The sequence below is a fragment of the Lithobates pipiens genome, unplaced genomic scaffold (genome assembly GCF_037356315.1).
Source record: "Lithobates pipiens isolate NorthernLeopardFrog02 unplaced genomic scaffold, aLitPip1_a1.2 Scaffold_28, whole genome shotgun sequence".
Lineage (NCBI taxonomy): Eukaryota > Metazoa > Chordata > Amphibia > Anura > Ranidae > Lithobates > Lithobates pipiens.
This window is the reverse complement of record NW_027507789.1, coordinates 141,972,018-141,997,636: the sequence shown is the minus strand read 5'-3', so window position 1 is coordinate 141,997,636 and position 25,619 is coordinate 141,972,018. Positions and strand designations below refer to the sequence as shown.

Here is a 25,619-nt window from a genome sequence, read left to right as displayed (position 1 = left end):
ACTCACAGATCTGGTAGTGTGAGCCATGATAGGAAAGGCAGAACTCAATCCTTCAGATCATATTCTTGAACGATAGCAGCTGAACACGATAACCCAGATACTGGGCACAGAAATGCAAAGGAAAAAATAAAGTGCAGCGCTTGTTCAATAAATAATGATTAAATAATCGCACAAGTGAAACGTGCAAAAATGGTGACAATCCAAAACCAAAATAAAGTGCCATTCAAACGAAATCAATATTAACATGTAAATGTCCAATAAAATTTTTTTTTTTTATAATAATGAATTCATATGCGAGTCCATAAATCATAAATAAATGTCCATATAAATATCAAAAAAATCCAACAGATAGTGTGACTTGATTGAATAAAAATAATATACTTGACCACGTGGGACCCGTCAACTTTAATCGCCACAAAAAAAACAAACGGGTGTCTCCTATCTGCAGACTCCGCAGCTCAGGTGATCAGTCACCGCAAACTTCGCAAATATTTGCCAGCGTGAAGTTTGAAGGCTCATGCAAAATAAAAATGCTCCGAATTGTGTAATATGTTTTAACACCAAATGATGATGTCCGACCTGTGATGAAACGATCGTTGGGTAGCCCACACATCCTGCGCATGTGCGATCGCAATTTAACCACTTCAGATCCGCGCTATTGCCAAATGACGGCATTAGCGCGGACCTACATTTTCGGGACTACGTCTATTGACGTAGTCCCGGTTACGAGCGGCCTGCGCGCCCCCTGAGGGGCGCGCGCGGCGCGCTCTGTGATCGGCGAGTCCGTGAGACTCGCCTGATCACCGATCCGTGTAAGGGGTCGATCCCGACCCCTTATCACGTGATCAGCTGTCAGCCAATGACAGCTGATCATGTGATAGAACGGAGCCGGTAATCGGCTATTATTCCTCCTCGCGCTGACAGCGCGAGGAGAGAAAAAAAAAGCCGATCACCGGCGGCCGTGATCGGGACATCAGTCCCGATCACGGCCATCAATACAAGGGACCACCTGCCACCTGCCTGTGCCCACCTGCCTCCCGCAGTGCCATCCTGAAATTAAATAAAAGCCAAAGTAAGTGCCCCCCGTCAGTGCCCCCCGTCAGTGCCCATAGTGCCCACAGTGCCACCCACAGTGCCACCCCACAGTGCCACCCACAGTGCCACCCACAGTGCCACCCAATCTGCTCAAAGGTGCTGCACCCCAGTGCCGCCCATCAGTGCCCAGCAGTGCCGCCCATCAGTGCCCAGCAGTGCCACCTATCAGAGCCACCTATCAGTGCCACCTATCAGTGCCCATCAGTCCCATCTATCTGTGGTACCTATCAGTGCCCATCCGTGCCACCCATCCGTGCCACCCATCCGTGCCATCTTATCTGTGCCCATCTTTGCCCATCAGTGCCGCCTTATCTGTGCCCATCGGTGCCGCCTTATCTGTGCCTATTAGTGCCGCCTTAACTATGCCTATCAGTGCCCACCGGTGCAGCCTATCAGTGCCCACCAGTGCAGCCCATCAGTGCCCACCAATGCAGCCCATCAGTGCCCACCAATGCAGCCTATCAGTGCCGCCTAATCAGCGCACTTCAATGAAGGAGAAAAATGACCCGTTTGCAAAATGTTATAACAAACTATTAAAACATGATTTTTTTTTTTTTTTTTTTGCATCTTTTTTTGTTTGTTTAGCAAAAAATAAAACTCCGAGCTGTAACTAAATACCACCAAAAGAAAGCTCTATTTGTGGGAAAAAAATGATAAAAATTTCATTTGGGTACAGTGTTGTATGCCCGCGTAATTGTCACTCAAAGTGCATCAGCGCTGAAAGCTGAAAATTGGTCTGGGACTGAGGGGGGTTTAAGTGCCCAGTAAGCAAGTGGTTAAAACCACATACAGGTTTTTTTTTTTATCTGTTAGCAATTTTATTTTTTGTTTTCAACGCTGTTTGTATTTTAAATGCTATCTGTACATTGTACCTCATGCAATAAACAAAAAAAATTTTTTTTTGGTGTTAAAACATATTACATGATTCGGAGCACTTTTTATTTTGCATGAGCCTTCACGCTGGCAAATAGGAGACACCTGTTTTTTCACATCTGGTTGTCTGGAGGCGGAATTTGTGACATTATACGTGCTGACTGACCTCCTTTAACCACTTGAGATCCGCGCTATAGCCAAATGGCGGCTACAGCGCGGATCTCCTTTTCCGGGACGACGTCAATAGACGTAGTCCCGTGTACGAGCGGCCTGCGCGCCCCCTGAGGGGCGCGCGCGGCGCGCTCTGTGATCTGCGATCGGCAAATCCATGAGACTCGCCTGATCACCGATCCGTGCAAGGGGTCGATCCCGACCCCTTATCACGTGATCAGCTGTCAGCCAATGACAGCTGATCATGTGATATAACGGAGCCGGTAATCGGCTAGTATGCCACCCATCCGTGCCCATCAGTGCCGCCTTATCTGTGCCTATTAGTGCCGCCTTATCTGTGCCTATTAGTGCCGCCTTAACTATGCCTATCAGTGCCCACCAATGCAGCCCATCAGTGCCCACCAATGCAGCCCATCAGTGCCCACCAATGCAGCCCATCAGTGCCCACCAATGCAGCCCATCAGTGCCGCCTAATCAGCGCACTTCAATGAAGGAAAAAAAAGACCCGTTTGCAAAATTTTATAACAAACTATTAAAACATGATTTTTTTTTGATTTTTTTTTGCATCTTTAGTTTGTTTAGCAAAAAATAAAACTCCGAGCTGTAACTAAATTCCACCAAAAGAAAGCTCTATTTGTGGGAAAAAAATGATAAAAATTTCATTTGGGTACAGTGTTGTATGCCCGCGCAATTGTCATTCAAAGTGCATCAGCGCTGAAAGCTGAAAATTGGTCTGGGACTGAGGGGGGTTTAAGTGCCCAGTAAGCAAGTGGTTAAACAGGGGGTCGCTGATGATCTGATAATCCCCCATCTTATTAGTGGTGATTAAAGGTGACGGGTCCCACGTGGTCAAGTATATTATTTTTATTCAATCAAGTCATACTATCTGTTGGATTTTTTTGATATTTCTATGGACATTTATTTATGATTTATGGACTCACATATGAATGAATTTTTATTAATTTGTTTATTACACATTTACATGTTAATATTGATTTTGTTTGAATGCCACTTTATTTTGGTTTTGGATTGTCACCATTTTTGCACGTTTCACTTGTGCGACTATTTAATTATTATTTATTGAACAAGCGATGCACTTTATTTTTTCTTTGGATATCGTTGTTATGGCAGCAGATAGCTGCCATAACCCTGGTATCGGCATGTTCGGCTGGCGGTCCGGTACAAGATAAAAGTGGTCTCTGCGGCAAATTTGCTGCAAGATCACTTTTATTGGCGGTGGGAGAGGGCCCCCCGTCGCGATCCAGTGGCCTCCCCTGCTTACCGCAGCCGTCAGCAGCAGTGGAAGCAATCGGATTCTTCCCGTGGCTGTGCATGGAGACGAGTGAGGGGAAGATGGCCCATACCCGTCTTCATGACACTGCAGGGCAGAAGCGACATCAAAACATCACTTCCGCCCAAAGCTCTTAAAGGGCCATGTTTCATTTTTTTAAATGACTTTTTTTTTTTTTTGTTATTGCATTTAGTGTAAATATGAGATCTGAGGTCTTTTTGACCCCAGATCTCATATTTCAGAGGTCCTGTCATGATTTTTTACAATTACATTCCTTATAATAGGAATAAAAGTGACACCATTTTTTTTTTTTAAAACAGTGTAAAACTAAAAAAGGTAAAATAAATAAGAAAATAAAAACATTTTTTTTTAAACACGCCCCATCCCACCGAGCTCGCGTGCAGAAGCAAACGCATACCTGAGTAGCGTCCGTATATCAAAATGCTGTTCAAACCACACATGTGAGGCATCACCGTGATCGGTAGAGCGAGAGCAAGAATTCTGGTCCTAGCCCTCCTCTGTAACACAAAACATGCAATCTGTAGAATTTTTTGAATGTCGCCTATGGAGATTTTTAAGGGTAAAAGTTTGTCGCCATTCCATGAGCGGGCGCAATTTTGAAGCGTGACATGTTGGGTGCCAATTTACTCAGCATAACATTATCTTTCACAATATAAAAACATTGGGCTAACTTTACTGTTGTCTTATTTTTTAATTGAAAAAAGTGTATTTTAAAAAAGAAAGTTTGTAAGACCGCTGCGCAAATATGGTGTGACAGAAAGTATTGCAATGACCGCCATTTTTATTCTCTAGGGTGTGTGAGGGGTTAGCTCGGCAGCGGGTGTGTGTGACCCCCCTGGATGGGTTCACAACACAAAATCAGGCACAGCAGACAGCATTGTAGGTGCAAAAAAACAAAAGAAGCGGTTTATTTATGCTACATGCAGTGATACATATAACAGCCAAACAAAAATAAAACATGAAAATAAATCCTGGTCAGCTCGACCTCTAACTAAACACTTAGATTCCCTGTCTAACAACTGGGTGCAGCCTTGTGCTGCACCAGTCCCTGTCCCTGTTGTAGAGGTTTGCCACACAGGCGTTAACTCACCGCACAGAACAGAACAGAACAGAACAGATATCACACTCCCCAGTCTATACAACACAAAACTGGTTCCAGGATGGAGCATCTCCCTAAGCATGCTGGGGTTTTTTGTAGAGGTCTTAATGAGCCCATTTACTTCAGCTGGGCTCATTAACTCTTCCCCTCTAGTTGTACAAGTCTGCATAAAGCCTGAATCTAGGGCACACATATTTCCCATCCTGGATACAACCAGGTGACTTTACCTGCCTGCTGCCACAGGTGTTAGAAAAAAAATGTATAATGTTTGGGGTTCTAAGTAATTTTCTAGCAAAACAAAAATGTTTTTAACTTGTAAACAACACATCTAAAAAAGAGACCCGGTCCTTAAGTGGTTAACTTCATTATATAAAGACAGTAATCAAATTTTCCTGTTTTACACACTCCATGCCATCACCCTACCTTCTTTTTAGAATGCCAATAAGCTTGACCACATACGTAACATCTAACCTCAGCTCTCTCCCTCCTACAACTTGCAGGTTTGGTGGTTTTGTTCATAATTTCTTTATTAGGACCTTGTTATGTTTTTTATGTATTTATTAAAGTGGTTTAAACTAAGGAGGCTGGGAGGGAACCCAACCCCTGAGTCCCCCCCCCCCCCCCGATCTGGAGGTAGTCCTCAATGATGCAGAAAGTGATACTGAGGCCGCGTACACACGCGCGGACTGTTCGCCCAACTTTGTCCGTCCAACAGTTTCAGCAAACAGTCCGCTCAAACTTAGGACGACGGACGAACAGTTTGCTGAAACCGTGCGCGATGACGTGAACGGCACGTACGACGGGACGAAAAATACGACGTCCTATACACTGCATTATAGCTTTCGGCGTGAAAATCCTTTCTGAGCATGCACGCAACTTTGTTTGACGAACAAGCCTACACACGAGCGGGCTGTTCGCTGAAACAAGGTTTCAGCGGACAGTTTTTCGGAAATTCCGAAAGACCTTGTCCGTCCAACTGTCCGCTGAAACTGTCCGCTGAAAGCCCACACACGAGCGGACTGTCCGCCCAAACACTGTTCAGCGGACAAAGTTGGGCGAACAGTCCGCCCGTGTGTACGCGGCCTGATGTGATATCATCAGCACTACAGTCTGCATCAATTTGTGAGTGCAGGAAGTTAAAGGAGAAGTACAGCCACAGCTCTTTTGGCTGTACTTCTCCTATAGATCATAGGAGTGCAGTTTGTTCTGCAATCCTGTAGTGTCCGAAGTGGAGCTTGTGTGCTGAGGATTCAGATGAAAATATAGTCAGGCAGGTCAGGTAGGCAACAGATCAGGTAAAGCGGTACACAATCAAAATCCAGAGAGTGGTAAGGCAGGCAGAGGTCAAACACAAGCTGGCAGCGAAGTACAAAATCAGCAGGCTAGAGAGTAGTCAAGAATTCAGGCAGAAGTTCATACACGGTAATCAGAGTCACAGAGCCATCAATACACCTAGGGAGCTAGTCCACACAAACGAGCACTGAGTAACAGAAAGTGCTGTTATTTATGGGCTGCTTGATTGTACATTGTCTGCAGCTGGCGGCAGGTGGGGCTAGTGTGTGCAATGCAACAGCTGGGCGAACAGTGCGAGAATTCCAGAGTGCCCCTGTGGCACCACAGGTAAGGTTGCAACTGTGGAACCAGGAACATCCCGGTTTAATGACACCCAGGTACACGATAGGGCCCCCTCCCCAGTGGATCCCTCCGGGTACCTAGCGGGGCTTAGCCGGAAAGGAGGCATGGAAGTCTCGAATAAGAGCAGGGGCATGTAAATCTTTGGCTGGAACCCAGGAACGGTCTGTGACGGATATCCTTTCCAATGAACCAGATACTGTAGACCACAACCCCGCCTTTTAGAATCCAGAATATTAGAGACTTCAAACTCATGTTGTCCATCAACAAGAACAGGAGGAGGTAGCTGTTTAGTTTTGGAGTAGCGATTGAAAATTGCTTTTTTGAGGAGAGAAACATGGAACATGAGATGTATCCTGAGAGAGGAAGGCAATTTCAACCAATAGGAGACTGGCCGACTCGAGCAATTATTCTGTAAGGACCAATGAATCGAGGACCCAGTTTGGTAAAGGGTTGTTTCAGTCTCATGTATTTGGTAGACAGCCAAATTCTGTCCCCCACCGCATATGGAGGTATATGGCATCTTCGTCTGGTAGAGAAAAGCACATATTTGCCTGCTGACTTCCACAGCAATAAACAAATCTTTTTCCAGTGTAGCAGAATATTCTTCACCCGCTGATCTGCTGCTGGTACACCAGAAGGTTGAAGTAGGGGAAAAGTCTGAGGGTGATAGCCTAGGGCTGCATAGAATGGCATGGTATCAAGAGCACTGTGCCAATAGGAGTTAATGGCGATTTCAGCCAAAGGCAAATACTCAGACCAATTGGAGTATAACGAGTTGACATAATGTCGAAGATAAGTTTCAAGGGTCTGGTTCATGAGTTTGGTTTGACCATCTGTTTGTGGGTGATGTGAGGTACAGAGTGAGAGCGTTGCTCCTAATTTCTTACAAAACGCTCTCCAGAATTGTAAAACAAACTGGGATCCACGGTCTGAGACAATATTGGTAGGTGTGTAATGATGTTTCATATATGGGAAAGGAAGAGGGTAGAACGTGCTTCCACTGTAGGTAATCCAGGGAGCGGTACAAAATAAGACATTTTGGAAAAGCGATCCACTATGACCCACATAGCAGTCATGCCATCGGATTTGGGTAACTCTATAATGAAGTCCATAGTCAAATTGGTCCAAGGCTGATAAGGTACAGGAAGTGGTTGTAACAGCCCAGTAGGCAATGTGTGAAGTACTTTATTACCAGCGCAAGCTGGACAGGCAGCCACATAGTCTGTAACCTCTTTTTTCACGTGAGGCCACCAAACATGATGCTGCAAGGTCTCAAGAGTGATGGTGACACCAGGATGACCGGATAACACTATGTGCCCAGAGGAATACAAGTTTTCTGAGGCTGGGGGCTACGAACAGGCAACCTGGTGGTATCTTCAAGCCTTGAGAAGCACAATTCTGGGTTTCTTGCAACTGTTGTGAAAGAGCTGCAGAGATCTGTGCGACAATTTTGTAAGGTGGGATTATATACTGCTCGGTAGGTCGATCTTCTTCAAAAGTAGCGAACTCTCTGAAAGAGCATAGGCTTTCTTGTTCTTATGTCAAGGGACATAAGAGAGAACAAAATTAAAATGGGAGAAGAACAGAGCCCATTGAGCTTGACATAAATTCAATTGTTTAGCAGTCTGAAGATACAGCAGGTTTTTATGCTCAGTCAGGATAAAAAAGGCTTGGGATACCCTTCCAGAAGATGTTGCCATTCAGACAATGCCAATTTGATAGCCAGTAGTTCTCAATTCACAATATCATAATTCATCTCCGCTGGAGAAAACTATTAAGAGAAAAATGCCACTGGATGGATTCTACCAGACTTAGGTTGTCTCTGAGACAGAATGGCACCTGCTCCTACTTGAGAGGCATCAACCTCAACTATGTACTGGAGATCTGGGTTTGGATGCTGAAGAACTGGAGCCTTGCTGAACATGCCTTTTAATTGCTGGAAAGTGGATTCTGCTTCTGAGGGCCACCTCCCAATGGTTGTCTATTCAGGGGGGTGATGCTCAGAGGTCTAGACTTGGGAACAATAGGGATGTTGTTTTCCTTAGCAAAAGAGTAATTCAGGAATATGCCAGTGGCTCCAGAATTCACAAAAGCCTCACAGAAGACAAGTTTAGAGGCTAAATGGAAGATTTTTGGGTACAGTAATCTTAGTCTTGGAGGAAGTACTTGTAAGGTCTAACTGAGCTCCTCCAACTGGTTAAACCCTGCAGAGAACAAATGTCCTTTAAGTCCACAGTACAAGCATAGGCCCAATGCAAGCCTCCTTTGACTCTGTTAGGTGGAGACTGCTGACTTCCATGGGTTCCACAGGTGTCTTGGACATTTCAGGTTCAGGCTGAGGTGGTGCTTGGAAGTTAGGGGCCAAACGGTAAACTGGCCTAGGAAGCTTGCCAATTATTAGTCTCTCCTGGCACCTTTCATGATACTGGACATTCAGATGAACACACAGCTCTATGAATTTCTCAAGGTCTTTGGGGGAATACTTATAGACCAATTCATCCTTAATGCGATCTCAAGACCTTTACAGAAAGCTGCACGTAATGCCCTTGAGTGCCACAGTCCTGGTACCTTGCTGTATGTCCAAAAGTGAGCACTCGGCTGCAGAAGCTCTGTCTGGAGTGAAACCAGAAATCTATCAGCATCTTGCAGCATAGGATCATTGTGTTGCAGGTAAGGAGAGACCCATGCCAGGGCTCCCCCCTTTAACAATGAAATCACAAAAGTCGATTAGGCAGAAGAAGTGCTGAAAGTCCCAGGGTTGTTGCGGAAATGCAGACGTCAAACATTTAAAATTCCTCTACAGTCCTCAGTATCACCACCAAATTTTTCTACTGACATTTTCTACTGAAACAACTGAGATTTGTCCCATTTTGTCAAAATCTCCTTCTGCAGGACTCTGGTGTGGAACTGGGCATAAGGTACTAAAAAGTACCCAAAGCAGGCTACCATGAGTCCCAGTACTCGCATGCAAAAGCTGAGCGACGACCACTTGCGGTTCATCAGCAGTTTGACCGCGGATCTGAGAGTCTGCAATTTGTCTGAAGGGAGAAAAACTCTTGCTTCCCTGGAGTCCAACAGCAAGCCTAGGTACTCCAGATGCTGGGTCGGCACAATCATCGACTTTTTGAGGTTCAACAGCCACCCAAATTCTTGCAGGGTCTGCATGGTGATCGCCACATCCTCCTCTAATTCTGAAGCAGAAGATGCTCTCAGGAGGAGATCGTCTAGGTATCCTACGATCGCGATCCCACGTTGTCACAGCAATGCCAAAACTGGAGCCAGTACCTTGGTAAAGACTCGGGGGGCTGATGCCAGACCAAAAGGAAGAGCCACAAACTGGTAGTGGGCTTCCCCGACCCATTGGTCGGATAACCGGGAGGATCACCGGGCTGCAAACACCCGAAGGTGACCCCCCACCCGAGATATGGGTGGGGGCAAACCTTCATGCGGTAGCACTTTTATTCGCAGGCTTGTTAAGCTTGCGGTTCCAGGGACGTTTATTGACCGTCCATGGATGTCCTGTCGGGCTGGGGATGTTTTGTCGAAGCTCCGGACAGACGAAAAAGCCATTTGTGAGTGGAAAAAGAGGGCCCTTGCCTACGGCGTGGCTCCTTAGCCTTCCTGACCTGTGGGAGTAGGGTACTCTTACCACCGGTGGCATTTGTTTTTTTTTAAACTTTATTTCTTTATTAAGATATTAATTTTGTTAGCAAAACACATCAAAATTAAACATCCCCTCCCTCCCATCACCTTATCAGATAAAAATATAACAAAAAAAAAAAAAAAAGGATGATTCAAATCTTGGGTGGCCTAAGAGTGGATTGGTAACATGAGGGCCATCCTAGCTGATGTTCCATGTAATCTAGATTGCCACTCTATCACACTTCCCTCTCATCCCCATTCTCGCACACTTCCACCCTCTTCATTTGCCCTCTTACTTTAATTCCTGTTGGGTCACTTTTCGTCGTTTAAATATTTTTTCCACACTATTATTATTCACATATCAATCCCTCTGGCTTTCCACCAAAGTTTCCACATCTTGTCATATTTCTTTAAAGTCCCTTGTTTTATATATAATGCTTTCTCTTTAAGAATTACAACATTCATGCTATTTATCCATTCTCTACCGGACGGAGGCGACACCAACAACCATCTTAGGGCAATCAGTCAAGGAGGGGAAGATCCGTCAGGGCTTTTTTTGGATGCCTGGTCAGCAGACCAGCATTTTAACCAAATTAGGCTCCTCAGCACCACAGCTGACACTGAGGCCCTGGATAACAGAGGGAGAGTATCCAGGGCCGCGTCACAGACGTACTTAAGGCCTTGCACTAGTTGGTCTACTAGTTCTACGCAGACAGGGGAAGCCTCTTGCTCTCCCAATTCGCGGTGCAAAAGTTGTGCCCACTCAGTCAGTGTCTGCGACACAAGTGCGGATGCCAATACAGGTCACACGGCTGACCCCACAACCGTAAACACGGAGCGAGCCACTGCCTCGGCCTTCCTGTCCGTGGGATCCTTGAATGCAGGAGTCCCCTCAACCGGGATCGTGGTAACTTTATTTAACCTGCATACTGGGGGGTCCACGACCGGAGGAGCCGACCATTTCTTGAGAAGGCTTTCCTCAAAGGGGTAACGCACTGCCATGTATTTGGGGACCGAAAAGGTCCGTTGCGGGTGACCCCATTCCTTGTAAATGAACTTGTCAAAATCATCACGGGAACACCTTAGGTGAATTTGCTGGATTGCGGGACCCAAAAGGGACCGGTACATTAGCAGAGGGATCCGCTGGCTCCTGACTCTTCAGGGTATCACGCACAGCTGTGATAAGTGCTCCAACAAGCGCTCTGTCACGCCCGGACCCGGACTCATCCTCACTTTCCGAACGGTCCTGGTCAGCGTCGTCTGACAAGACAGGGCAGGGGTCACCGGCCTCAGCAGGACCCGAGTCTGTGTCAGAGCTCTCCCCTGAGGAGGGGGGGGGGGGGCAGGGGGCGCTTTTTAGCACCTTTCTTCCCACGCACCGCCTCCATCTTTGCAACAAACAAATTGAGGACCGCCGTCAATTGCCTGGATTTCGGGGGAAGAAACACCAGTTTCTGAAGCCATGCTGACCCTACCCTGTCTGCCACCCGAAGGTGACTTAGGACAATGACAGTCCCACCCTCCTTGCTGCCGCTGACTGAGGGGTTCTAACCCGCCAGACTCACCACCCTGAGGAGTTCCGTGCTGTTCACAGCAGTGCCTGTGACCCCTAGTGCTCCCAGGTGCAGAGGAAACCAAAACTGTGCCGGTGGCAGTCTGTCAGGACCATCATTAAAACGATCTTAAAAAACGTGCTCAGACTACATAGAAAGGCCGCCCAGCGTCCAGTAATGACAAACAGCAAGCTGAAAGCACATGTAGCTGCTGCTGCAGAACACTGAAACATGCTCAGGCTTCTAGAAAATGGCTGGCAGTGTCCTGCATAGGAAAGCACTGGGAAAATGGCCACTTGAAGCCCAGAAGACATGCTGCCCTCGCCCACACCTAAAATGGCCGCCAGCCAGCTCCATGAGGGACAGAGACAAAAACGTGGCAGACAGCTCTGTACCGAAAACACAGCCAGACCTCACAGGCACCTCCCGGGAGCTAAATACACAGGATCCAGGCACCACCAGCCAGCCAGTCCCCTATCCCAGGTGAGAGCCCTCAGGGACACACACACACACCACTCAGTACCACATGCAGCAGCTCCCCCGTGAGGGGGGGAGGGAAGATAGGGACGGGGGAGAGAAGAGAGGGAGGTGAGGGACCCTTGAATCGACCTCCCAGGAAATGCCCAGCTGCTCAGCCCTGCCGGGGCAGGGAGAGCTGTACTTACCAGTCCTGAGGAGCTGGGAGACATTCCACTGTAGACTTACTCCTGATCAGCACAAGGTAGGCTACTAGCCTCGGCATACTGTGATGCAGATATCAGTAGCCCAGTCATATGTACGCCCCAGAGCATAAAAGCTCACCGACCACCTATGGAGCTGAGATATGTCGTGGCCTGCCGAGCCGTAGCTGCGACCTGCACACGCTCGATGGCCGGACTGGGGAGACTAGAAGGATAAGAGTATTCAGCCTGTCACCCAGCCGGCTGTTGATAGTAGATCACAAGATCATTCATCTTGCGCAAAAACCCAAGCTTCTGCATAAAAAAGCACGGACTGATGGGCCCGCAGCGTTCCTAGGTCCTTCTCCTTTGCTAGGCAAAATAAAACTGATGGTATAGTTTAACTAGTTCCCACTTGCCATGGTGGATGAAGTTTTTATGCTGTTTTTCCCACCCCTTGTTTTGGCACTGCTTGGGGACATCCCATCTGTTACAGAGAGGAGCTGTGTCGGTCGGTGAATATAAGAGAAAATAGGAATTTTTGTACTCACCGTAAAACCCTTTTCTCTGTAATTCACCGACCGACACAGCACCCGTCCCTCCTTTTATCTTTACATTACACTGCTTGTTGACGTACCTTTAAAAGAGAAGTATGGGATTTTTTTTTTCCTCAGTCATACGTTGGTGGATACAGCATCGGTCCAATGCTGCATCTGTCCCCTGCTGGTTCTAACACTGAGATCCGAGTGATCTAACACCGCTGATCACTCAGTACTCACAGCTCCCTGAGCAGAGAGCTGGTGACTGTCACCATTGGAGCGCTGGGCTGTGGAGGGGTGGGAGTGGCCAGCTCAGGCTCTCAGCATGTGGGCTGATCCCGACCATATAGTAATAAGGCTAACAACCCATCTGTTACAGAGAGGATGCTGTGTTGGTCGGTGAATATAAGAGAAAATATAAGTATTGTTTCTAATGTCTTTTCTGGTCCAGTATTCCGATGTGCTTTTCTCTCACTTACCTCATCCATGGCAGCTTTGAATTTCCACCTCTCTGTTTGAAATAAAAAAAAAAATGCTGTTTCCATCACTCCCTGTAGATCATATCCCATCATGCACTGCCTCAGTGCATCATAGAACAGTGCTTGCTGTGGACCACACCTCCCTCATTACTACACCACCTCTTGTTTTATTTTCACCTACATTCCTACTTCTTCCTTTCGTGCTAGTTCCCACCAGGTGCAGTTTCATGTACTTTTTTCTGCACTAAAAATACATGCACAGTGTTTTCCATGTATTCCAATGGATCTAGTTCCCACCAGTGCAGTCAGTTCCAGTTTCCAGTCAATTTCCGGTGCAGAAGTAGTGCATGCTGCATTTTTTCTGCACAGAACTGTACTGGAACATAGCAAATTGTATCAAAAACGCAACTGCGTTGGAACTGCGTGTGGTGTGAACTGTAAGCAAAAACTGATCTGGAATGTACACAGAGTGCATTTTTCTGGTGTGAACTGGCTGTAAAAATGCATGCACATTGTTTTCCATCTATTCCAATGGCTCTAGTTCACACCAGTACATTCAGTTCCAATCAGTTTCTGCACCGGAAACTGAACTGGAACTGACTGCATTGGTGTGAACTGGAATCATTGGAATACATGGAAAACACTGTGCATGCATTTTAGTGCAGAAAAAAGCGCATGGAACTGCAACTGGTGTGAACTGGCCCTTAAAGTGGAAGTAAACTTCCATCACTAAATTTGACCTATAGGTAAGCTTATAATAGGACTTACCTATAGGTATTGTAAATATCTCCTAAACCGGCACCGTTTAGGAGATATTTACTCTGCGTGCAGCCAGTGACATCACCAGTGCATGCGTGCTGAAGGAACAGCCAGACACCCGTGCTGTTCCTTCAAAGCCCTGTGCCATGAATCGCTTGCTCCCACGTGTATGCATGGGAGTGATGTCATTGCGGCTTTGGCCAGTGGCGGAGTAGGAGTCTGTGAACCCGGAAGCCAGATGGGTGCGCCTGCAGCTCTGATATCTCGGCGCTTGAAGAGCTTCGTTTTAAGACAAGTTTAACAAGTTTAACATACTAGCACATTATGACATTACCCTGTTTAGAACCGCTTTAAGGCGACCATACACATTACAATCCGATTGTAAAATATCCCTTGGATCCACCATCTGCTATGTAGTGCAAGGGCCTATCTGATTTGATACAGATTGAATAGATTGTTCACGTGAGTCCATAGTTTTGGCAAATCTAAAGGAAATTGTACACAGATTGTACAAACAGATTGCATAGTGTGCAGCCATTTCTATATAAATACATTGGAGGGAGTGAATAGACACTCAGCAGTCGAGCCCTGTTTACCTCTCCACGTCCAAACTTGGTTTCAGCGGACAGTCCGCTCGTGTGTAGGCAAGTTGGACGGACTAAGTATGGCGCATGCTCAGAAAGGGTTTACACGGCCGAAGGTTGCATTGCAGTGTATAGGACGTCGTTTTTCTAGTCCCGTCGTACGTGCTGTACACGTCATCACGCACGCTTTCAGCGGACTGTCTGCTCATCGTGTGTGGTCAAGTCCGTTCATGCTAATTTTGAACGGACTGTCTGTCGGATTGTCTGCCGAACTTAGTTGGGCAGACAATCCGCCCCTGTGTACGTGGCCTAAGCTGACCCTATAGTGAATTTGCAAATAAACGTTTGTGCGAATAATCATCCAAAACGTTTTATCAGTACGTTTGATGGCTTGAGGAATGTTGTTTGGAGGTATTTTAAAGTGAAAGTTACGCTTATCATCCCCACTCTTCTATTACTTTTGAAAGCTTTTTTATTTCTGGGAGTTGGTACCTATTTCTGGTGGGTAACTGATCCCCAAACAGAAGCTCAGTCCTTCTCCCTGAAACTTCCTGGGGCACGTCACAGCTCCCAGGAGGCCACAGGACCAGACAGCGCATTGCGTCTCGCTAATGTGCAGTAGTGAGCTGGCTGTGAGCCAGCAAGAAGTTAAAGCCAGTTTCCCACACGCCAGGGACCCAAAGACCGGTGAAGAACTGACCCTGATGATGACAACCCTGGATCCCTGGGCTTGTGAGTACTGCTTATTAGAATTCAGCAGCTACAGTTTTTGTAGATGTTGACTTTTAAATTTTCTTTAAACTGAAGATCCCATTTAAAAACCGATTGCTTTTACAAATTCCAATTGAAGTGACTGGACTTTCCCGAATGAGAATCACATTCACGGTTAGAAATTTTCCATCTTGTGTCTTCAAATTTTCTCATCACTGTGGTTGAAAATGAACGTCGATGTTGCCTTACTAACAATTCGAAAAATCGAATGAACATTCATTAAATGAAAATTTCCAAATGAAAATCTACTAGTCTATGGCCAGTTTTAATAAACTACAAACTGTCACTTTTCAAATGTTTTCATCCGCGTAACACATATATGGCGACAAACGGGTGGGCTTTAATGACCACACATGCATCACTGGGCATCTGATGTTTCTGTTCACTGCACACTCCCAGCACAGAGGCCGAGCTGTCCCACTAGCAATTGGTAGCTGGCGGGACAGGCTTACGATCATGTGACCACTGTGACAGCCAATCACAATTGTCACATGATCGGCAATCCTTCCTGCCCCCTGGGTGTGCAGACCCTATTAAAGGAACACCAGGGCTGGGTGAGATGAAGTTAAAGTGATTGTAAAGGCAGAAGGTTTTTTTTTTATCTTAACGCATTCTATGCATTAAGAAAAGAAGCCTTAAGTGTGTAGCAGCCCCCCTAATACTTACCTGAGCCCCATCTCTAGACAGCGATGTCCACGAGTCCCTTGGCTGTCCAGTACTTTCCCTCCTGATTGGCTGAGACACAGCAGCAGTGCCATTGGCTCCCATTGCTGTCAATAAAATGCAATTAGCCAATCAGGAGAGAGAAGGGGCGGGGCTAGACCACAGCTCTGTGTCGGAATGGATATATGGAGCTGGATCTTGCCTTGGGTGCAAGTTGCTTGTTGTGGGGCACGTGACAGGAGGGAAGGGCCAGGAGCTCCAGCCAGGGACTCGAGAAAAAGAGGATCTGGGCTGCCCTGTGCAAAACCAACTGCACAGAGCAGGTAAGTATAACGTGCTTGCTATTTTAATAGAAAAAAATATATGAGACTCTACCATCACTTTAAATGAGGATCGTTATCCTACTGCATATCTGTTTATCTATTTTTATTTGCATTTTAACAAGCACTAACTTGCAATAAAAATCCTTTCTGCTTACACTTTTTCTAATTTAGGACAACGTTTCATTTAAAGATATCAGTCACACAAGAAGTGCTTTGTAGGCATATTGTGAAACAAAACAGTAAAGCACAACCTTCAATGAATTGATGCACTTGTAGACACATAGTGAAACAAAGCAGTAAAGCACAACCACTGTGTAGTGTTGCAGAGCTGCCCTGATGTTCAAAACCATTTACAACATACTGATAACACCATTTACATCAAGCTAATCGCTATTACATATTGATCTACAATGAACAAATCTTTCCCTTTATAGCGGATCTTCACCCTATACCCCCCAACCCACCATCCAAGCCCCCCCCCCCCCCAGCACCATCTCGGCCCCAAATCGCCCTTCCCCTGCCCCCCGTCCCCCCCCCCCCCCCGCCCCAATACGCACACACTTTTTTTTTTTTTTTGCTTACCGGGTTGCATTGTCCTTCTGAAATACTTTTCTCTGCTTCCACCACTCAGGTCATGCGCTGTAATGTTTACTTGTGATGTCATCAGGAGCCTGCCAGCTCTTCTGGGTTCAATTGGCAGGCCCTTTCGATTACATGCTGCTAGACACAACCCTCATCCTTTTATGAATAACAGCCTATGCCTCCTGGGATATGCAAAGTGAATATTCAGGAGGCACAGCGCTTGTAATTCGACAAGGCATGTGACCGTGCATGGCAGGGGTGGGGTTGGGGCAAACCGAAACTGGGGGGTACAGAGGATCGAACTTTGTTCTGAGGGTGAAGATTCAATTTAAGTGATCCATTTTGTGTTGTATGATAGGAAAACATTAGTATCAGAAAACCATACCAGACGTTTCTTCTCATGTAGGTGCTCAATTTCATTCTCCATGGAGCTGGTGTCTACTTTCAGGCTGGAGATGCTGTTCTGTTTTTCTGTAATGGCAAAACTGAGTGACCTCTGAGTCTCTTCAAGATCCAAGATGGTGTTGGTACATTCCTCTATATTCTGTTCAACATATCAGGTCAAATAATTAGATTTGCAAACACTTACAGACACACATTTTTTAAAATGTTTTCTTTTTCGTTTTAGATTGGGACCAGTGTTGGTAAATATAAAATATTTCATATTAATATTTTTCTTTATACTTTTAAGTGCTTGTTTGCCTCATTCATTCCTAAGACTGGTTAATACTCACAGTGGCCCAGCAAAAAGGAATGAATGAGGCTAGTAGTACATATGTGAAGGAAGCTTGAGGAAGCCACAGCTTTTTATATAATGTTTTTTTGATTTGCACCGCTGAAAAGTTTTAACCACTATTAACCACCAGACAGGAAAGGAAGGTATAACTGAAAATAGGGACTGCAAAAAAAAAAAAAATAAAAAGTGACAGTGATGCTAGCCTTTCCCTACACTACGCTACCTAACCCAGTTTACTATCCATTTGCTGAATATTATCATAAGATTTGAAATGATTGCAAGGATCACCAATTCCTAACTTATGCACTACTGCAGCCTGATCAGTAAAATATCTGCAAACCCTATCACCAGCCTTTGGCCTAGTATTTCTCCTTGCCAACAGGCCAACTTATTCCAAAAATGTATGGCTGGATGCAGAGGAACATCATATGGTTTAAATTTAGTCAGCACCAATATTTGGTCTCACTACTTTCTAGTGCAGATCCAGTGTATTCTCTCCAATATTATGCAGATACCATCATACACCCTGTTGACCTGCCTGATCAGATCTGTGCTTTAACAGATCTTAATATAGTCACCACTGTGTGATCTTATACATAATCCATTCATTTTTGAACAATTTACGCAAGATCACTTATTTGTATCTTGTGCATCTCTGAATATCATACAGTGTGAAGGCACAAATCTGCATATGTGAAAATAGAAAGTTACCATATATATTATATGCTCTTTAAATTGCTTAAATGTTACCAACTCCCCATCTGTACCTATAAAGGATCTCAATATCCCTAATTCATCCAATCCCTGATCAATATATCTTTCCTGGTTCAAACCTGGTATTTTTTTTTATAAGTGAATAGAGGTTGTTCTAACTGAGCCTTGGAAAATAGTAAAAACCCCAATCTTTTACTACTCTATTCAAAACGAAATAAATATGAAATGTTTATTTTTATTATTGTATAATGCTAGCAAAAGTGTGCACACCATGGAATGGGTTGAGTGTACTTCAGTGACATGGAGTGAAGAACTGTGCATTGGTGCTGTGGAGTTAAGTAACAAATTTGCATTGGTCTGGTTGTGGTGAGAGAAGTGTGTTTCAGTGCAGTGGGGGCAAGAGAAAAAGTGCATGTTATAACAGTGGTATCAAGAGAAATGTGTTAATAGTATATTACCTGTGCAATAGGCTAAATTATACATTGGTGGACAGCTGTGCCATCTCAATGTATACGCATTGTTATTATTAGGCCTCTTTCACACCGAGGAGCTTCTAAACTGCCAGTAAAACACTGAGCGCTTTTGAAGAGCTTTTCAGGCGCTTTTGAAGAGCTTTCCATTCATTTCAATAGAGAGGGGCATTTTTTCACCACCCTGCCAGCGCACTGCTCCAGTGTGAAAGCATTCATTGATTTTAATTGAAATTGTTTTTCGTGAGTTTTTCAGGCGCTTTGTTAGCGTGAAAGCACCTGAAAAGCACCTCAGTGTGAAAGGAGTCTAACAGTATGTTATTTAAAACTTGCTCACCCTCCAAAAATGCCTCCATATAGATAGATAGATAGATAGATAGATAGATAGATAGATAGATATACACACATAATGAAAAGATGTATGAATCAGCGCAATGATGGCATGAGAGGAAGTATGCACTGTTGCAGTGGTGGTGAGAGAAAAGTCCTTTGGTGCAGTAGTGGTAGGGGTTCTGACAAATGGATCTCATAGCAGTAATCAAGAACATTTTGTTCAACAGTGGTGTGTATCTACTGACCGACCAGCCTGAGCCTACTTTGGTACCAACAGGGTACAGCACCCCAGTGACACCGCACTCCACTAATTAGACTAATATACAGGGAGCCTGACAGAATCTGAGGCAAGGTTACACAGTAACTTACACAGAGCTAGGTAAGGAAGCATCTGAATCTGCAGCCTCTAGAAGCAGCGCTAGGAGAATACTTGGAACTAGTCAAATTACAAGACTTTTCAAATTTATAACTCCTTGGGCTATGCTGCCACTTTTCAGGTGAATGGACACTGGCCAAAAATAAAAAGCAGGAATCCCTGCCCAGTCATAACTGCTCTCGGCTCAACTAAGCCTCAGTTTTTAGCTAGTGTCCTTAGGTGATAGATGTGCATACAGATATGTCTCTGAAGATCTTCTTTCACTTTGTCTCAAGGAATGAATTTTCTGCAGTCATTTCTGGTTTGTGTTCCTTTTGTGGGAAAATTAGATGTCAGAGGAACCTTCTCAAAATGAGGAAAAGGAGGAAGATGTTTAAGACTAAGAAATCTTCTGTAGACTGGTCCACCCAAGAGGAATCTGGGGGCTGTGGCAGTTGGCTTCCTCAAGGACATGGTGCACATTAATTCAAATTTACCACTGCCAGAATTCTCTGGGTTTGAATCCAGGCAGCTGTCAAGATACATCACTGTCAAGTCCATTCCAAGGCATGCTCATTAGCAGGAAGTGATGTATGCAAATTGGGCCTACCCAGTGAAGGTGTTTTCACCTTCAAAGCATTGCATTTAGCATACCCCATGGAGGAGGAATTCGTCAGAAAATGGGGTTGTATGGCTGTTGATCCGGCCATTTCCTACTTAAATAAGACCTTGATGGATTCGGTGGACGAGGTCCCAGTAGCCACTGATAAGATGTTAGAGGCCCCCTTTAAGGAGTCTTCCTCTCTAGTAAACCTGGCCCTGCAGCCTGTGATGGCTGTAGTGGGAGATTACCAAGCCCTCAAAGTTTGGGTAAAATATATGCTCCTTTCCATAGAATCTGAGTCAGGGGATTCTGCCATATGACAATTCATAGAAGATTTTCTGAGTTCTAAGTTTCTCAGTAGATGCCTTGGATGAAGTTTTTTTGATGACTGTCCACATGAGAAGAATCCTGGTTGGTGAAAGCTCTCAGCAAAAAGTAAAATCGAGAAGCTGTCCTTTGAGGGGGAACGGCCATGGATGCCTTCATCCAGAAAGTGACTGTGGGGGAAACCACGCTCCTATCCCTAAAGAAGAAGGTGAAGGGGACAGGTTACACCTTTGGAATGCAAAAAGAGTTCCTTTTGTAAGCAGCAAGCGTCAAGCTCTTAACAGTATTCTTTGAAGCCCAGCAAAATCTGCTGTCGCAGGGGGTTAACGCACCCCTGCTGGAGGGGAACAGGTCTCAGGTCTTCTCTTCCAGTGTGTTTAGAGTCACCAAGCTAAATGAAGACTTGATGTCTTTCCTGGACTTCAAGGGTCTCAGCAAGTTCCTGAACATACCAAGATTCAATATCTGTGATTCACACATTTGACCTGCCATGTGCAGTTGCTGGATACAGTGAGATCCTTTTTTTATGAATTAGAAGCTCTTAACAATAGATGCCAGCCTGTCAGGGACAGGAGGTATTCTGGAAAACCTATTGGATCAGGGAATATGGTGGTCGGCTGGCTCCTCTACACTGGTCTATCTGCCTTTGAATTTTTCCTTTCAGGGTGCAGTTGGACAAAGTCACACCAGTGGCATACTGTACATCATCCATCAAGGAGGAAAAAGTCATACTGATCAGTAAGACGCACACATGCTTTTGTCTTGGGCAGAACTTCACGTTCTGGCCATCTCCACTGCGCTAAATTGGCAGATGGACTTTCTCAACACCAGCACCTGAATCTGGGGAATGGGCCCTTCTCCTGGAGATATTTGATGAGATGTATTTGCAGTGGATGTGGATCTGTTGGTGCCCAGATTTAAGGACAAACTAGACAGTTTTTTGTCTTGGACCAGGAATCCCTGGGCGTTTGTAATAGATGCCCAGGTGACTCCTTGGAATCTCTCTTTTTCCTGATCTATGCCTTCCCTCCACTTCAGCTTCTTCCTTGCTTGTTGCGGGATAAAGGAAGAGGGCATTCCACTGATTCTGATTGCACCTGCTTGACCAAGAACATTGTGGTTTACAAATATCATAAAACTTTTGCCAGACAGACTGTGGGTTCTTCCAGATTGGCCTGATTTGCTATTTCAGGACTCGATCTTCCATCCTGCTTTATGCTGGCTTTGATGACATCAAGGTTGAAGCCCAAATACTAAGGGGTAGGGGAGTTTCTGACCCTGTAATCCCTACCCTCCTCAAGGCCAGTCCATCTCATCCTCCTCTCAAATTCTGCATGTGTACCATGGAGTTTTGGGTCTGTGCATGCGTGGATTTTTACCTGCACTTGCGTAAAGACAGACTGGTATGAAAGTTCCAAAACTGCTGTGGTTGCACATGTGCTGAAGGGTTATACCAGGACCCAAAGGTTGGGCAGTATGGGAAAGGGGGGGGGGGGCAAACAAAAGAACTCCTCTTAATTTGGTCTTATTCTTTTTAACTCAAATTTTGGAGGAAGCTTCTTAACACTGAAGGGGAGCCACTGCTCTGACTTATTCACCTCTGCCTAAACAATTCCTCTTGAGCTATTGAGATTTCCAAAATAACATACATTTTATGTTTTACGTTCATGCAACATATGTCATAGCTACTTGCCTACGCAAAAAACAAACATTTGCACATTTAGCCATGCCATTACTTAAAGTGGTTGTAAAGTCAGAAGGTTGTTTATCCTAATGCATTCTATGCATTAAGATAAAAAAACCTTCTGTGTGCAGCAGCCCCCCCTCATCCTTACTTACCTGAGCCCCATCTAGATCTAGCGATGTTGTAGGAGTGTCTCAGTTGCCTAGGAATCCCCTCCTCATTAGCTGAGACACCAGCAAGGCACCATTGGCTCCTGCTGCTGTCAAGGTCAGTCAGCCAATGAAAATAGAAAGGGGCTGGGACGGGTTGCAGTTCCATGTCTGAATGGACACAGGGAGCTGCAACTTGCCTCGGGTGCCCCCATAGCAAGCTGCTTGCTGTGGGGGCACCCAACAGGAGGGAGGGGCCAGGAGCACCAGCCAGGGACCCAAGAAGAGGAAGATCTGGGCTGCTCTGTGCAAATCCAGTTCACAGAGGAGGTAAGTATAACTTGTTTGTTTTTTTAATAAAAAAAACATGAGACTTTACAATCACTTTAATTATTGTGCATAGAAAATATATACTGTAAACATGTCAATGCCCTTGTGCAAAACACAGAAATATTCAGTATATAAAACCGATGAGAGGTTAGAGTATGGCTAATAATGTGGCACTCTTAAAATGCTATGTGAAAAGCACAAATTATTTTTGATTTATGTGAATAGGGGTTGCAAAGTGACTGAAGTAGTCATAGCCCACCTCCTTTGCATGCCGTTGTCTTTAATTTACAGCCTACCATCTTTGTAAAGATATTGAGCACTGATTCTGCTTGTTATCCATTGTAATTCAATGTTTATATCATTTAGCATGTGTCACCCCCTGTTATTTTACACGTATATTGATAAAGTGTTTTGAATGCTGTTCATATATTGATAAAGTGTTTTGAACGATGTTCATTCTGTGGTACTCCATGAAGATCATTTCAGAGCAAGTATAGCTGTGTTTCTTCTGTTGTGCATTATTCATATACTGTAGCTATTTTTCCCAGTGGGCGATGCCACATAATTAGTATGTATACATTTAGCAATGCAGCTTTTATAATCAGTATATAGCTTGATTTGCATGTCCTATGTAATACATAACTCTACTTAATCTAGGGTGAAACCGCAAATAAAATGCCTGGCATTCACTTCTTGTCTAAATATGAATGGGAGTTTACTGACTGTTGTTTATAATTAATGCTATATTTAAGTAATGATATATAGGGAAAAAGATGTAGGCCGATTTTATTAAAGTGTGAAGTGAAGATTAAACAAAATAAACTTGTATCCACTTAGGTAAAGTGGAGTCAGAGGATTCTTCCTATAAAATTAACAAGCCAGGAATTTGTAAATAATTTTTATAAATACAAAGGAGACTAAAGACTAACTGTGGGCATTTTTAAACGTTAATTTGGCCCCATGGATCACAGGAGTGCAGTTCATTCTGCACTCCTGTGACCCATTTTCAGCTTACTTAAAGCCGGTCCAGGCTCTGAAAAGGTTCTAACCATATGATCGGTATCAACCCAGAACCTTGGATTGGCACCTCTGAGAGGCCGAGCCATCTTCTCGTGCTCCCTCTACAGCTCAGTGCTCCAGTGAATGCTGGAGGGGCAGAGCACAGAATCGGAGACTGATAGTCCCAGTTCTCTGCTCAAGCAGAAGGGGAGAACTGAGCGTTCAGCAGTATTTGATTATTTAGTTCTCACTGCAGAGCAGGCGGGGGACAGATGCAGCAATGGATCCATGTGACATCATGACAGCATGCTATAGTCCAAGTGGGCACAGCAGGTGTAAGGTTGATGACGCTGCTCTGAATTGGCAGGACTATGTGCAACGCTGTCACCCTACAAATTGAAGTGAAGCAGGAAGCGATTGGCTGGCACATTGGTGGAACTTTAAAGGGGATCTCCACTTTTTTGGGGGGGGGGGGGAAGATATAGCATATACAAGTCATTATTTAATTGAATGCTATTAAAAATTACCTTTCCTTTTCAATGTGTGGCACTATAATTTTCTTTAAAATGCAATATAGAAACCTGGAGGCATTCTGTACACGGATGGTGTACAGAATGTCCCCCAGAGTAAGTGTCCTGATGGTGACACAATGTCCAATGTTCATCTGCATGGCCATTTATAGTCCCATTGGAAGCTCACGTGACCACACAGAAGAACAATTGGTAGACAAGAACAAAGCATTGTCAATCTTTGTGCCTGACCAAGGCCTGGCAGAATCCTCAATAATATTTTGCTAAAAGTTGCAGATTTAAAATTACTTTTGAAATGACAAATAACATTTTAACCACTTAAGCCCCGGACCAATTGTCAGCCTAAGGACCAGAGGTCTTTTTACAATTTCGCACTGCACTGCTTTCACTGGTAATTGCACGGTCATGCAATGTTGTACCCAAACTAAATTTGCGTCCTTTTCTTCCCACAAATAGAGCTTTCTTTTAATGGTATTTGATTGCCTCAGCGATTTTTATTTTTTACGATATACTGAAAATTTTGAAAAAAAAAAAGATATTTTCTAATTTTGTTATAAGAAAAATCAAATAAATTCAATTTTAGTCATACATTTAGGCCAAAATGTATTCAGCAACATGTCTTTAGTAAAAAAAATGTCAATAAGCGTATATTTATTGGTTTGCGCAAAAGTTATAGCGTCTACAAACTAGCGTACATTTTCTGGAATTTACACAGCTTTTAATTTATGACTGCCCATCTCATTTCTTGAGGTGCTAAAATGGCAGGGCAGTACAACCCCCCCCCCCCCCCCAAATTACCCCATTTTGGAAAGTAGACACCCCAAGGAAATTGCTGAGGGACATGTTGAGCCCATTGAATATTTTTTTTTGTCCCAAGTGATTGAATAATGACAAAAAAAGTTTACAAAAAGTTGTCACTAAATGATATATTGCTCACACATGCCATAGTTATATGTGGAATTGCACCCCAAAATATGTTCTGCTGCTTCTCCTAAGTACGGAGATACCACATGTGTGGGACCTTTTGGGAGCCTAGCCACGTACGGCACCCTAAAAAACCAATCACTGCCTTCAGAATTTCTAAGGGTGCAAATTTTTGATTTCACTCCTCACTACCTATCACAGTTTCGAAGGCCATAAAATGCCAAAATAACACAAACCCCCCCAAATGACCCCATTTTGGAAAGTAGACACTCCAAGCTATTTACTGAGAGGCATGTTGAGTCCATGGAATATTTTATATTTTGCCACAAGTTGCGGGAATATTACAAACTTTTTTTTTTGCACAAAGTTGTCACTAAATGATATATTGCTCACACATGCTATGGGCATATGTGAAATTACACCCCAAAATACATTCTGCTTCTTCTCCTGAGTACGGGGATACCACATATGTGGGACTTTTTGGGTGCCAAGCCGTGTACGGAACCCCGAAAACCAAGCACCACCTTCAAGATTTAAATATAAAACGCTACCAAAAAAAACTGTTAGCGATCGCAGGGATCAGGCCTGACTCTGCGATCGCTGTAGTTATGTGTTTTGTAAGTTACAGTGTTCGATCGATACTGCACTTGGGTGGGCTGGGCGGGGGCAAAACGCAGGTGCTAGCAGGTATCTGGGCTGATCCCGCTAACAATGCGTTTTTTTGG

General features: G+C 44.6%; 1 protein-coding gene across 2 annotated transcripts in view; it reads right to left on the bottom strand.

Moving 5' to 3' along the window:
- The window catches only part of CCDC40 (coiled-coil domain 40 molecular ruler complex subunit), a 188,852-nt gene that overhangs the window by 7,123 nt on the left and 156,110 nt on the right, over positions 1–25,619 (bottom strand). For both annotated transcript variants that reach the window (XM_077459623.1, XM_077459625.1), the window contains exon 18: positions 17,125–17,283. In XM_077459623.1, coding sequence (XP_077315749.1) covers positions 17,125–17,283 — 159 coding nt within the window. The remainder of the gene's footprint in view (positions 1–17,124; positions 17,284–25,619) is intronic.